Genomic DNA, 16,130 nt, shown 5'->3' with positions numbered 1-16,130 from the left:
GGCCAAGGATAGGTAGTCCTTTCCTTGACAAACATAAAAACCACTGACTGAGAATTGTTTCCTTCCTTAAAGTTGATGCAGATAAATTAGGACCTTAGTGGAGGAAAGCTCTATAAATATACAACTTTACTAAAGACTTGAAAATCTCTGTAAAAGAAGGCATATTTGAGTTTATGAAATAATATTTTAAGATCTTCAAGGGGATAATTATAGTAACAAAGTTTTTACTGTATGTACTTTGACTTTGTTATTATTTTTACTGAATAATTTCTACATAGAATCTATAGATACATAGATTACCCCTAAACATTATAGATTACCCCTATAATGTTTATTTTATTTTTTCTCTGAGATTGGTAAATGTCATTACCATTATTTTAGGGGTAAAAACTATGGAGAAGTATGTCTTGCTCAAGGAGATCATGTGATTGAAGAAAAATGGTTTCACTAATATTATTTATTCTTTGGTCAAAACACCCAAGAGAGTTTTGATAAGAAGTTTTTTTCTGAGGATCAATACTGGTCAAATGATAATGAAGGTTGCATCTGGACTTAGCAAGTATTAATGTCATGACTGATTAAGTGATGTCTGCTTTGGGTGCAAGGGTGACAAAAAATAGTGCAGCTTAAGAGAGAAAGCATAGCGTAATAAAAATAGAACTGGACTCAGAGTCGGAAGTCCTTATTGAAGACAAATTCTGTTCTGCACTTCTTGTAACAAATAATTTTGGACAAGTCATCTATTTTTCTCATTTAGGAAAAAAGAGATGAAAACATTGGACACTTAAGAAATTCAAATGAAACAGAAATCATCTAAGAAATTCCTTAGGATATTCATAAGAAACCACCTTTGTTGTGCTTGAGACTGTTGTCTTAGAAGGCATCACCTGTTATGCATTGTAAGTCCTCAATAATAAAGATTTGTTGAACCTGACCGACTATCGAAGGTGTCACCTATAACTTTGCCATATATTTTCTTTTATTTTTGCTCATTGTAAATTGAGTAAAAAAATATCTCTCTTTGACTATAAATCAACACTTATGTCAATCATGTTAGATAACCTTTCCAAAATAATTACTGAAATTTCGATGGAAAGAAGTTCAGATCAACTTATTTCATTACTGAAGAACATTTTCTAAAACCAATAGAATAAACCTGAGTTTATTGTGACAGCAGTGGCAGCCAGACTGACATTTAGAAATAGTAGTAAACAAGATAAAACAAAAACACAACTGGAAGGTATTAATGCTATGTTATTAGCATACTGTTGATGTTTTTGAGCTGTCCTTGGAAAAATGTTCCAAAGCCCCATTCTTTTGTACTTATTTTTTTAATCACAAGAAAGAAAATATATATCCAAGGGTGAGGGTGTTTAGAATCAAGCCTTTTACAAAGTAGCACTGAAAAGAAAAAAAATACACAGAATATTTGTCTGTTTGCTTTAAATTTAATTTTAGAGCAAACTGATGAGTAGGTTAGGATCCTGATTATTCCTAAATAAACTTATCTGAAATATTTTGTTTTTGTAAAAAACAAAACAAATTATTGCCATAGAACGCTGCACCTTAATGATATGCTGTGTTTTTCTGAACAAATGTCACTGTATTCAACCAGACTGCGTGACATTTGCTCATATTCAAAAACTGTGGAAATTTGGAACAAGGTTTCTTCTCTTTCTTTTTTTTAAAAGAAAAGTGTTTAATTCCTTCACTATGTGCTAGACACAACTTATGTAGAAGTTAATAGAAAATGTCCTATATAGTAATTTTATTATTTGACCAGCCAATAATACATTAGAAATGACATGTCTAAGTTCTTTAAACTTGTGTGTTATTGTTTGATTCTGGAATTTAGAAGCCAGCAGCTGTTGGATGATAAAATAATACTTGAATATTCATTCTGTCTTAAGCTATAATATGGAATTTTTATTTAAGAAATTTAGAATATGGGTTTTTGCATCAATTATTTGGAACTTGTATGAAGCACTTTTGAGAACCATGCCTTGCACAGGTGAAATTAAACATATTGTAAATGCAGTTTGATGAGTAATTAGTTTTAATTAGTTTTATTACACCATTTAGACAAATAAAATAGTACTATTCTGAATTGTATATTCTCAGAATTAATTACAGGCAACCATATTTACTAAATAGTAGGCATATTTTCTTAAAAAACTGGAGTAAAAATCTAGACTTACATTATACATAACATTTCAAATAAAACTACTGTTCTCCAAAGGTTAAGTCTACATTTATTACTCAGCACAGCACATTGGCCCAGACATAACATGAAGTGGGTATATGTGTCCTTTGTCCTATAACATATGAGCATCAGAAGAATTACAATACGAGGTAAGGGAAGGGGTATCCAGAAAACCAGTTGCCTCATTAAATAACTGTTCAATCCAACGCTTCACATTTTTAGAAAAGCCTCAAGAAGTGGGGTCATTCAGTCACTTCTTAAATTGTTCTAGTTCCAAGAAATTATCAGTACAATAGCCATTTAATTATTAGGATGTGTTACAACAGAAGAGCACTCTTCCTTGGTCTAATAAATTCTAATTAATAATCAATATTTTAAAAAATGTATCTATTTTTCAAGATGAAAATACATGAATTAGTGATCTTGCTTACCCTGTAGTAATTTGAAGATGAGGTTCATGCTAATACAGAGGGTTATAACCAAGAGTAACAATTTGGCTTCCTGGATGTCTCAAATGGTGACATGTTTGTGACTTTTCCCCAGCCCAGGGCCTGGTTTTCAGCTTTGTAGGTTCGGAAACTTGATCTCGGCAGTGTTTCAGAGTGGATTAGACCTTAGTGTGAGGATTCAAGTTAACTAAGCTCAAAAGAACTAACGTACAAAACTGGAATGCCAAATTATCATTTCAAAATGAAGAGCCTAATTGTGAAGTATAGTGGTTATTTTTTTTTTTTAGCGTGATCGGGGATTTACCCATAAATAATGCTGGGATGAACACGGCCAACAGTTGCTCCTCACACTCACATTTTTGTTACTGTCTGGGAGTCCAGGATTTTCCTTCTTCAAATACGCTTATGAGAGAGAAGAGCTCAAAAGTCTGTAATACCATTAGGTGTAGGATTTATTGTTTAATTTTCATAGTTCAATCTTATACCCAAGTTCTTGGAATGTAAGAGTTTGAAGAACATTACCGTGGCCCTCAGACACTGCCGGCACACTCTGTTACTTCAGTGGATTTTATTCTCCCTGGGATCTAGTAATCTAAGATTGTCTCCAGAGCAGATATCACTATTTTCAGGTAATGCCTTAAATGTTAAAGAACATGAAACTCAAATATACCAGCCGTTTCCTTATTTTTCAAAAGTAGAAATTTCTTTTATAAAAACAAATGTATAAGGATATTATAAAGTATTTTCCCATTTATTTTCCTGGTGATCCTTTTTACAAGTTTCTCTCTTCCTCACACCAGCGTTTCTCTCCTTCAGTATATTTTCTTTTTGTAACTTAATTATTACCTTAGAGGTTTCTTTAAAATTGTGGCTTTAAAATCATTTTACTAATCAAAGCTTTATTTAAGAACAATACTACTGCTTTCTCTACATCAGAATATGCTCTTTTTGGAATGGTTCTATGTCAATAAGCAAACTTTCACATAGTACCAACTATAAAAGGCAACTGAGGAATACAAGAAACTATGGTTTAAACAACCTCATGTATGATGAACAAATCAACCAAAAGATGGGCTTCTAACTTATCTGCAGAGGCCCATCTCAGATCTCACTTCCCCGGGAGAGCCGTTCTGCCGTGCTGAGAGCGCCCCTCTGTACTGGTTCTGCCCCCGCTCTGATCCTGGCTATCCTATCGGAGCCTCGCCCGCCCATAGACCAGGGCGCTCTCAACCTGACCATCGTCAGGGCCCAGTACTGGGCCTGGCTTTGAGTATTAACATAAATAAATCATGAGTAAATACATGTGAGTTGCATACATTTCTGTTTGGATATATATAGGTGTAAAAGAAGAAATCTTGGACTTTGTCCCTTTGTGAATTAAAACTGAAAAGTAGGAACATTTGTGATGATGATCTTATTCTTATATTCAAGAAGATGTTTTAATTTGGGCTCCTAAAAATCAGTTGACTGGTGAAATTGTCAACAAAGTGTTCAGAAGAGGGAGAATCAAACTTGGTTCTAATTAAGGAGAAAAATTTGTATTTGAAAATATTTTTATAAACTAGTTAGAAAACTAAAATAAAAAGTTATTGTACAATTTTTTTGCAGCATCAATACTCATTTATTTCATGCCAAGTAATGCTTATAAATGCCAAGGCCTTTTTAGAAAAGCTTTTGATGTTCTGTTTTAAAGATAATTTTGTGCCTAAATTTGAGAGCACCTTTTGCACTTCTAATTTGAAATTAAGAGGGTGTATATCTGCTGTTGTCATCTGATAACATAATTCTAATGAAATTCATGTAAAAGGAGAATGCTTAAAAGTTTTTAAAAACATGATTCAAAATTGACTTATTGCAATATGCTTTGGAAAAAAGCTTTGCTACGAGATAAAACATTTTCCTTTAAGCATCTGAAATCTTTTGTATGTGCCGTGATGCCAGGATATTGGATTTACATGAGTACAAAGTAATAAGTAGGCTAGTTACAAAAAACATAATTCAGTAAACTAGATTAATTTGCTCTTTCTTTGCTTATGTCTGTGATTTCTGTGAATTAGAGAAATACAACGAGGACCACATGATATGATAACTAATCATACAAAAAATGTCATCAAGAAATACCCTGTGTAGTAAAGTAATTTACAAAGTTAGCATACCCAACCAGTTAATAAAATATTTACTAAGCGGAGGTGAACACATTTAAGTCAAAACAAATTACTTTAGGCTCATGTTTTGGCAAAAGGTGACACATTTATTTGGCCTTTGTAAGAACATGCTTAAGCCAAGAATGTCCCGATTTAATTTTAAAACAAATGTATAATGCAATTATTATAAAGTTATGTTTTCTTTCCAATATTTATAAGTAGCCACTAACCAAGACAAATATATCTTACATTAAGTATAAAATATTATGCCTTTTGTGTTATTTTAAAATGTTTTGGATGCTTACTATGCAAGGTATTAATATGTTAAATAGCACTTTGACTCCTGATAAAAGCACTAATAAAATTGTACTTATTATGGAGACAACAAATCCAGGACTTAAAATGTGTTCATGGCCCCATAGCTATATTTTAAAAGATAAACAGAGCAAGCCAAAAGTTCTAAGAAGAATGCAATGCATAATAATTTTGTGACACTATGATCACAATATTGCCTTTCATAAGAATCCACCCCCACCCCCAATGCCATTAGTTAACCACATGGTTATTATATTTAGGTTGATTCACTATAAATGCCGTTATAACACCTGTGGTTTCCCTCATTAAGAAGTGAATGGATGGGGTCAGGGGTTGAAAGGGCAGCATATGCGCTATGAAAGAACTAGTTAACATAGCCTATTATATTGGTGCACTGGTAAATCTCATTTCTATTCATCAGATGATTAGTTCAATCAATATTTATTCCTCTATGCTCCCTTTGTCTTGTGCTACAAAGGAGACATCAAATTCATGGCATAAGCCTTGTTATCTATGAATTCGTTGCTTAATTTGGGAGGGAATATTTTATTTACTTGGCAGACCAGAATTCTTTGATTCCTTTTCCCTCTAATTATCATTAGGCGGTATAATGGTATTTCATGTAGATTATTTAAAAATAGATGCTATTAACAGTTTCTTTTAAAATGAGACTCAAGTACCACATGCATTCATTGTTTTCTTTTTGAATGCTCTGAAAAGTTGCTTGTGTTCCTCTAAATATGTTTGAATTTGGAAGTCTGGATTGTGAAAGGGAAGATAAGAATGATTTCCTCTCTCAAATATTCGTCTTGTCTGAGTGGGTGGTTATAGGCACATACATATACATATTGTGTATCAGTGTATATCAACAGACGCCTCCGAAGACTGCTATTATCTGCTAGAGATTCTGTTAAGTCAGAGATTCTATTCAAAGTAAGACAAATATTTACAAGAAGCTGTAATTGGAAGATGATTGCAAAATTACAGGAATAATACTTTATGTGTAAAGTGCTCATTTTATCAAAGGTCATCATTCATTACATTAGAAAAAGACATTGCATTTGTTTATTTAATTTTTTCCTTTAGATAAGAATGAATTAAACAGTAAAACTACATGTAGAATAAAAACCCTATTAATTATTAAGCACAATGTCCATTTCTAACACTTATTTTTCTGTATATTTTAACATAACAATAAAATATTTTGTTAATGTCAGTAACATTAAATTAATGACAATATAATTTGAAGCCATATCCTTTTTTATAGGATAAATACAGAAATGATTTAGTCTTAAGAAATTTTCTTCATAATATTAGAATGATAAGAAATATATCTTAAGTCACCTTAATCACTAATAACTTTAGCACTAATAAAACATGTTCACTAACTATGATTTGTTTTAATCTGTACAGAATTTGATGGTCTTAACTTTGGCATTATTTCTCCTATCTCCTCATATAATTAATTACCCGTAAGGCTTGGATTTCACCAATGTACAATGACATTGATAATATAGTTCATGATTTTAAACCTCACGTTATTTACGAATTTGCAGAACACCAGCAGGCCCACACATATAGAATTTTTAAACTTACTAATTTGCTAGAATAAGTTTTAACCCTGCATTAGTCAAATGCTATGAGATGTACTTTAAATTAGGAGCATATCATTATTTGAGTGGAAAAATCTAGTTAATGTGTTATGAGTCACACTTTTATTTTGTATCGAAAGTATAAAAACTACACAGGCCACAACATTCCTAAAAGGTAGATACAAGTTTATAAAATGTGAAATAATAGCTGAAAAAAGCTTTATTTGCATTTTTATCCAGAAAAACTTCCTGTATTGAATCATTTAAAAATCTTGATGATAATTCTTTTAGATTAAAAGTCGGTATTACTACACAGTTCGAATATCATTTTCATGAAGACTGACCCTGAAACTTCATATTTTCTTGGTGCTATGAAACCCTTGGTGATGTAAAATTAGGTATCATGACTCTGGAACATTTAATTTAAAATACAATGTATGCAAATACACACCTGGATGATTGCTTTTAAGGCTGCTAGTGGTTTAGTATTTAACAAACTGTTCCCCAAATAAACATTAACATTTGTTACTTGATTAAGAGTATAAAATAAATATATTATTTATGTTAAAATAAAAGCTGACATAAACCACTTTAATAATGATGCAAGAAATCATCTTTTAAGGGTTTTCTAATGAGCAAAAGCTATTCTGTTATTGATGGAAAATCTATGGAGTTTTAAATGGATGCTAACAAAGGTGTTTTAATCTTTATTCTTCATGTTTATGAGCTTGCTGCTCAAAATTTCTTCCTTTATATTTTCTCCTTTAAACCATCTTGGTTTCCCAGTTCCTGATTTTCTGAAAACACAGGAAAGTCAAAAGGCTTGGTGGCTGCAATCCATATTCTACAAGCCTAGGGAGTCACGCAGTTCTGCGTTGTAATATGTACTGTTACAAATTCACCCAGGATGTTGGGGAAGGGAGAGGAGAGAGTCCCAAGAAGTAGGAAAACATTTTATTTTTGTGGCTGTATATTTTCAGTGATACTTAAAATAGAGCTTTAGGGTTGGATTTTTCCTTAAACTGTTTGAATGTTTACTTTTCTTGGAATAAACACAGCTTACTGATAATTACTTAAGGAACTATTATTAACAGATTATGGACAGAGATATCCTTCCAACAAGGTTTTTTTAATTGTGGGAGGAGGAATATTGGTTATGAATATGTAATTGAAATTTGTGCACGAAATTAAGATCGAGAACTTGTTTAAGGGATCCAAAGGCCTGGCCTGCAGGACATTCGAAGCTCCAGATTTCTGAAGGGCTGCTCTACCTCTGAAAGCAAGCAGTATTTCTCCCCCTAAAATTAGTAATTAATAAAAATTAACTACCTGAAAATAACATATGAAAACTGGGCTTTAGAAAAGCCAAGCACCATTCTTGTTTACAGCAAGCATAAAACCAGATTTCTAATCCGCGGAGACACAATCACCTATTGATTGCACGACATCTGTGCCCCTGTTTTTGGAAGCAGGGTTTTCTGCGGAGGCAGGGCTGAAAGCCCGACCATTTCGGTGCCCCTGTGGAACACACAGCTGACCCAACTCTCAGGAAGAAGTCTTGAAACCCGCACCTTGGCTTACTTGTTTCTCACCTATGGATGGACCCAATTACAAGTCCCTCCTGTCTTCAGAAGTTATTTTCAATAATGCAGTCTGCGAAGAAGTGTGCATACAACTGATGTGTACCTTCTATCACACAAAGGGTGAAATGCTTTCTGTGTCACCAGATACAAGCTCCTCCGCCCCAGGCCAGCCCCAAGTAAGCCACTGCGTTCGACCAGGACTCAGTTCTTGTATGGAGCAGGACGATGACCTCAAAGACCAGAGCCCCTTAACCCCTTTCTTACCCCAGAGCTTCCCTGGGGATAAAATCTCTTAAATACACTAGACCTGGCGGTGGCGGCAGCAGGGCAGAGGTGGGGGTGGGGATGTACTTGCTGGATTGGTCCCAAGGGGGACCGCTCAATCCTGGACCAAGTTTGCGACTCCCTGCCTGAACAGAACACTTGCCAACAGCAGACAGTCGAGCCAAGCCGAGACACTGACTGGGGATGGGGGCCCTCTGAGCGTGGGATCGCGCGCGTGTGCGCGCGCGCGTGTGTGTAGTCTACTGGGGAAATGAAGTGGGCACACCGTAGAGCTGAATTCAAAGATCGCCCTCCTGCTCCCAGGACAGGCTGCTTAGCAGCCCAGGCACAAGAGAAAGCTGGTCCGTTTCCGCTCTCACTTCTCAAGTTCACACTCAAGTTCAACCCCTGATTCCCACAAGACCTCTGAATAGCCTGGCTCTTTTCTCAACCCATCCTTAAAGAGCAACCCCTGATATCGCTGGAGGGCAAGGTCTGTAGCAAATGCGCAGCAATGGCAGAAGAGAGACAGTAGGGGGTCAAAGAAGGAGAGACTGGGAGAATGAGAGAAACACCCCACCACCTTTCAAGCTCGGTTTTACTCCAGCGCATCCCACCAGGCCGCCTTAAGTTAGAACTTGAAGGGCAGCGTGGCAAGGGTGGTGCCCTCTAGAACGCAGATGTGGGCTTAGATTGGTTTCTCATACTGAGCATGAGGCTAGAGCCCGACTTTCAACCCTTCAAGCTTCTGGAGTTCAGAAAGAGAGAACGTGTGGGACCCAGACTATCGCTGGCAAACTGCTCCTTCAGGAGCAGTGCGATCCAGCTACATCCACTCCTGCTTGGCCCTCCTCTGTTTTCTACAATTTGAGGGGCGAGTGAGTGGCTTCTATGCCCCAGGTCCTAGAGCCCAGTCGGAGCTGAGGTGGTGCCTGGTTTTGGACCTTCCGAACATAAAAACCCAGCATGAGAGGAGTGTTGGAAGGGAAGAAGTAATGGAGGAGGGAACTAGCAGTCCCAGACCCTAGCAGAGGAAACCTAAAGGAGAGGGGATGGTGGTGAGATGGGACAGAAAAAGAAAAAGGAGAGAAAAAAGAAAACAAAGGAAAGAAAAAAGAAAAAAAAGAACCCCAAACTTGGATTCCAAAAGAATTCGGATAGTGGAACATGTGACCAAGCCCCCAAGCGGGACACTAAACTGGAACCAGCTCTCATTCATGGGGGCCCTATTCCCAGTGCGGTGGAGGGGGGGTCAGTCAAGACTATTCTACCAAGACGTCCCTGTTCCTTACCTCCCTCCCACTCACCCACCCAGCCTCTCTGTTCCCCCCCCCCCTACTTTACTTTCTTGCCAGGGCTCAGCTGGCTAACCCATTCTCTGCCTTAACCGTCCGAGCCCGGGGCTCACCGCATGCGGAGTAGGAAGAGCATGCACACCGCACCCTCGGTACTCTCCTGGAGAGGCATGGGGGGAGTTGGTGGCTGGTGAACACAGTGGAAACGACGAGTGTTTATAGCCTAACTCTCCCAAGATCTTCCTTCCTGCCTAATCCACCTGTATCGGGGTCAGGATGTAGGAAGGTCTGGAGCTGTCCCTTTACAACTTTTCTGTTGCCAGGACCAGGTGGGTTGCGTGAAGTGGGTAGGGTATTACCCCCTACTCTCCAAAGAACCGCAGAGTGGCCAGGAAGAAACACTGGGGAGTGGGGTGGGGTGAGGTTGTGCCCAGAGGCTCGCACAGATCCCCATGGCGCGTGGGCACCCAGCCTGCTCTCCAAGAGAAGAGTGAAGTTGTGGCCAAGTGGAAAGTAAGGGAGAGCGGGTCCGGGCACTCTGCTCAGAAAACCTGAAAGTCCCGGCAACACAGGGGAGGAAACAAACAAAGCAACTTTCTAAAGCCAGCCAGGTCAGCTGCTCCAGCAGCCCACAGTGCAACAGGAGCCGGTGTCTGGTCTCTGTATCTTGCCTGACACCCAACAGCGACCACCTCCCCCAGGGGTCCTGCGGCCCCTGTCCCCGCGGGGGTCTTGGCACCAGCTCTCAAGAAGCACCGCCTACCGCAGTAGCCCTTTGACAAAAGAGCATTCCCACCGCTGGTCGTGCAAGTTCTCCTCTCCTCTGGAACTTTCCCTATACAACTTTTTTGGGTGGGCGCTCGTCCCTGGTCTGCGCGGGCTCGGGCACGCAGACAGACGCGCGCAGGGGACCATCCCGGAATTAGCGTCCAGCTCGCCGACACCGCCCCTCTGCCTACCTCTCCCAAGAAGGGACGTGTCAACCGACCCGAACGCTGGTGGGCCTTGTAATCTGCAGAGTGTGTGACCGCGCACTCCCGCCCCACCTCTGGCTGGTGCACCCAGCGCGTCCCACCCCGGCCGGCAACCACCACGCACCGGCCGCTTCCCGCTGTTTCTGCTGAGAGCCATCCCTTTCCCGGCTCTCCCTCCATCCCGTATACGCTTTCGCACCCGAAAGCCACAAGCAGAAGGTTTCAGTGCAACTCAAGGACTGGGAAGAAGCAAGTAGCGTAGCTCCTTTCTCCAAAAAGCGCCCCCCGGAACTCCCAAGAGGCCATAAACGCCTCCCCACAACTTTCCACGCCCAGGTCATTTGTAGCCCACCTGCGAACGCGAAGTAGGGAGCTGCGCCCCGCCAACATTTTCCCCTTCATCTGGGTGCGCTCCCCTCCTCCAGATCTCCCTCTGGCTGGAGTTGGCCGGACCCTTGGAGCCTTGGTACCGGTGGAGCCTCAGTGCCCGCAGGCTCGCTTACCTCGCATGGTGTGGCCGCTCTCCTGTTCCGCGTAGTCATGAAGCTGCTCCCAGCCCAAACCCTGGAGAACCCAAAAATCCCGCTCAGCACGAGTGAAGAAGGTGGTCGGCGAAGAGCTGCTCTGCTGAGGAAACCATCCCTTTAGGCGGACGCCGTGGCCGGAGGGTGACGTTTGCCGCCGTCGCCTCTGCTATGTTAACAGTTTTGATGATGGTGGTGATGACTGTTTTGATGGTTGTTTGTTTGTTTGTTTTCAGGAAGGGTGAAAAAAATGTTCTGGCTGGCTGGTGCCTGGGTTTTGCTTTGCTTTTGTTTTTCTTTCTCTCCAATGTGCTTGCTTTTTAAATATGCCACGGCCTCCGGCTCAGAAGATTTCTTTTGTGATCACTTGGACTGAGGAGGAGGAAGAAGGGCAGCAGCAGCAGGAGGAGTTGGTGGTGGTTTTGTTAGTTACAAAGAAGAGGGAGAAGGAGCCAGGGGGAAAAAAAGAGGAATCAGAAAGAAAAGAAAGGCGGTGTGGATGGCAGAGCATGTGCGTTTTCACATGACATCTGTGCCTGTTAGTGGATCCACAATATGAATTTTCACTGCTCAGTTACAGGGAGGAAGGGAGCGAGAGAGAAAGAGAGGAGAGAGATGGAAAGAGAGAGCCGAGAAGGGGCTTATACGCGGGGGCGGGTTTGGCTGGGACTTCCAGGCCCCGCCTCCTGTCAGCGCCACCGCCAATCAGCGCCCGGTAGCGCTTGGAAAGGTTGGGACCGCGGGGGAGGGGACCAGATTGGAGGCGAGAGGCTGGGGTTAGGGACAGTGGAGCTGAAGACGACCAGGGCTGCAAATGGGTATTTGAGACTGTCCTAACTGTGTAGAGGACGAGAAGGACAGATAGAGAGAGTCGGGAAGATGTGCAGGTGACATTTACTTACGATTCAAGGATTGGGGAGAGGACACTGACCGATCAAGCCCTTCAGAGGCGAGAGACGCGGGGCTCTCCCGGTCCCACGTTGCGTACCTCTTTGGCAAAGCCTGTGGGCCGGGAGAGTTACTTTTGAATTTATGGGAGCGCTCTGCTGAGTCCTTTTTCGGTGAACTCCTTAAGTCTGGCGGGACTTTCCCTGGGCAGGACGCTTCAGTTTTAGTGGCAGAAAAATACAAATCAACTTCCGTCACTTTGAGCTCATCCAAAATGCAGCCCCATGCCAAGTACCAGTCCACTTCCTTTAAAATCATTTTTCAGATGCTCACTGCTCCCAAACCTAAAAACAAACAATAGCAAAAAACACTGAGATCTCTTCTGTTTTTTAAAGATTATTTAAAAATTTTAATGCTTTCTTTTGTCAAAGAAATAGATATTTATTAGCATTTGGAGAATCTCCTGGCATTGGGCTCCACCACTCACAAATAGTGGTCCCAATTGGCAGTGTGGCTACCTTGGTTATTAGGCAAAGGGCTGAGGCCAGAATGTGTGATTGCGTGGGGCTGCTTATTTGATCAAGGTGCAAGGGGAAGCAGGGACTGTTCATTTCAGTTGCTCCGAAGACATTTACCAATTTAGAGGAGATTGGCAACTAAACGTAGGTAAAGTTATTTGTATTCTTTAGGTGAAAATTGCTTCCTATGGCCACTTATTTGTATTCTGATAAAAATCCAATGCATAGATCAAAACAGTTTCCTTTTCAGGTTTTCCCCTCTCAAAACAAGCATATCACACAGATGATCGCATCTTCTTTCAACAGTTGGAAACTAAATGCATTGGTTAATTTGGTCACCTTAAAAGACAGGTAAAAATATTTGCCTCATAGACTCAGTGTTAAGGAATTGAAGCTTCTACTAATTAATGTATATTTTGGCAGAGCAGGCCTCATCATCATTTAGGTATCCAAATAATTTCTTTACTGGTATATAGTCATATTATGTCATGTAACACAAAATGTAGTGGAGAGTTCGTGATTATTTAGTTAGCAATTAGTTCACTTTGCACTGCCAAGTAGCTCCCCCTCCCCATATAATAAAAAATGGATTACTTGCTGAATCTTCACTGGTGTTAAATTGACTTAACTCTACTGTAAGCCCTTCCATTTGCAAGCCAATGTGTAATTTAGAAAAATTTTAGTATTAAGAATAAAAGTTGAGGCCATAGCTGGGTAGCTCAGTGGGTTAGAGTGTCACCCAGAGGTGCCATGGTTGTGGGTTCTGTCCCCAGTCAGGGCACATATAAGAATCAATTAATGAATGCATGAATAAGTGGAACAGCAAATGATGTTTCTCTTTCTCTTCCTTCCTCCCTCTCTCTAAAATCAATAAAGAAGGAAAGTTGATTGAGTCTTTAATTAAATGAAATGAACAAAAGGAAGTTATTGTTCAGAATAGTTATTCTCTTATAAATACCTTTCCCCTAGATTTGTAATTGACACAGTAGTTAATCTCTTAAGATAATATTTAAGGCTCCCTGGTTTTATAATTTTTAATCAACTAAAATAGATTCATCATAATAACATTAAAGCTGTACTAAGTTATGCCTAATTTAGTTGCTTCATTAAAAATTACTGAATATAAAACAGTTAAGACACAATTTGTGACTGCATCATTTCGATTTTATGTGGTTCAAGCAGAGACCCAGGAACACTGAAAATTCCAAAGCCTTTGTAAACACTATAATTATTATTGTTTTCATTTTTCATATTTCTGTTTCTCATTAAAGAAGTATTTACAAATGTAAACATTTTAACTCTTTAATTGTCTTAAATATCTAAATATTCATTGAATTCTAAAATTTCTTTTTACTGCTGCTATAGCCGTAAATCTTAAAGTCAACACATATGAAAAGTATATATTTCTTCTTCTATACATTTTTATGTCTTTTGCTTTCTGGGTTCTACAGTGCATAATTTTGCTTAGAATATATGGCATATCACACATCTCCTAAGCTCTCTACTTTTGAAAAAAATTAATTAGAAATAAAGACAATTATGGTTTATCATTTTTCAAAGGTGCATAGATGATGTTATATACATGGTGGTAGAAAGTATTTATTTTCTCTTTTAAAGTAAATAAGTGTTGACCATTGATTATAATGTGGTGACCTGGGACTTTTTGGATCTCACTCAAAATTTTAAAAAAATGAGTCCTTGAACATTTCCAATAACTTCCAAAGTATTTCAACTGAATGGAGTAAAAAACTTATATAAAATAAACATTCACGATTTAAAATAATCAGCTTGAAATCATAAATTACTTAGGTATAATTTGTTGTTGTCTTTGTAACCTATCTGCCAGGAAACATCCATATTTCAAGTGGCATTATAATAATATATTAATACAATGTCCTTATTCACACTAGTACTGTGTCAGCAATTCCATTTGAATGATTATGGAACTGTTTGGTTTCCTGTAAGCTTGAAGATCTGCTTTCGGCTCTGGGCATGAAGGATGTTCTAAGTTGATAACTAAATTTTGACAAATTAAAATGAAAATCATTAAGTCAGAGAACACTGTACTTAATCTCAAAAACTGATAGAAAATCACGTTGGCTTGCCTGCCTACCTGACTTCCACACCTATCACCATCCCTCATGTTTAGCTGTAAGGCCATAGTGTAGTAATGACAAGAAATATTCTATAGACACAAAGGTTTAATGTGAACCAACCAGTTAAGGCAATGAAGGCATTTAGGGTTATTTCAACCCTAAAATGCTTGAAACAAAATAGGAAGAAATGATTTACTATTTTCTAATCTGGTTAGTCTGTATATAAAGACCATTTGAAATAGTTACAAATCTTGGAGGCACGTTGGCAATACTGATAACAATATTACATTTAGAATGACTAAAAGATTGTGTGTTTTTAGCCCAGTTTAGGGACCTGTGTGGTTGTGAAACTTGAAAAAGTGCTATAAAGTGGCCTTTAAATATTTGGAAGACCAGGACAACATGAGAACTTTTAATGTTGAAACCTATTAAAAATGGAAAGGGTGACATACTGAGCTCCCTGTTGCTGAAGGCATCCAAGAAAAGGTGGAATGAAAGACAAGTATACAGATTTTTCTATTAGGCTGGACAGTATCTAGATTAACTCCAATATACTCTGTTACTCTAAGTATATTCACATGTAGGCCTTTACCATTACCCTAGTAGCTGTGGCAGAGCTAATGCTTCATACCTCAGAATGCAGGCTTCACAGGAGCAGGAGCCAAGACTTCCCTAGAGTCTGGAAGAGCTTCTGGTACTTTATAGATGCTCAAGAATTACTAGTTGGTTGAATGCTTCCCACTCTTTTGTCCACTGGATATGAACCAGAAATCTAGCAAAGACCTGAAAAAGGTCTCTTCTTTCTGAGTCACTAGTGAGGAGAGAGAGAGGGAGAGGGAGAGGAAAAGAGGAATATATATGTATATATTTTTTCATTTTAAAGTCCTTTAATTTGGGGAAGAAAAAATATTTGAGACTGATTACATAATTACAAATGAAAGTGAAATCTAGTTATTTTAATATTTATTATTCTTAATCTTTTCTGAATGGAAAAAGAGAGGAAATACTAAAAATGTGTATGTAGCTTGTGCATTATGTAATAAATTGGAAAGGGGGTTATGGGCCAAAACAAAATGATCCCCAATATGTGGGTTAAGAGGTGAGTAAGGTAAGCTTTATGAAAGGACAAAACATATATGCCAGAAAAAAAGGAGCTAATGTATTGAATGAATCACATGAACTGTGAGCCTGTCTAATTTCTGTTTCTTCAAATCAATGGGGAGAAAATTGGGACAACTGTAATAGAACAACAATAAAATAAAATAATTAAAAAATAAAAAATTTT

The 16,130-nt window shown here is 38.8% G+C and overlaps 1 protein-coding gene across 1 annotated transcript in view; it reads right to left on the bottom strand.

The window, feature by feature from the left end:
* The window catches only part of RORB (RAR related orphan receptor B), a 191,052-nt gene extending 179,113 nt beyond the window's left edge, over positions 1-11,939 (bottom strand). Inside the window, exon 1 of the mRNA XM_036021745.1 lies at positions 11,323-11,939. Within this exon, the coding sequence (XP_035877638.1) occupies positions 11,323-11,329 (7 nt within the window). The 5' untranslated portion in view covers positions 11,330-11,939. The remainder of the gene's footprint in view (positions 1-11,322) is intronic.
* Between the last annotated feature and the right edge of the window lie 4,191 nt (positions 11,940-16,130).

The sequence above is a fragment of the Phyllostomus discolor genome, chromosome 3, assembly GCF_004126475.2.
Source record: "Phyllostomus discolor isolate MPI-MPIP mPhyDis1 chromosome 3, mPhyDis1.pri.v3, whole genome shotgun sequence".
In the NCBI taxonomy this organism is placed as follows: domain Eukaryota; kingdom Metazoa; phylum Chordata; class Mammalia; order Chiroptera; family Phyllostomidae; genus Phyllostomus; species Phyllostomus discolor.
This window is presented reverse-complemented; position numbering and strand designations above follow the sequence as displayed.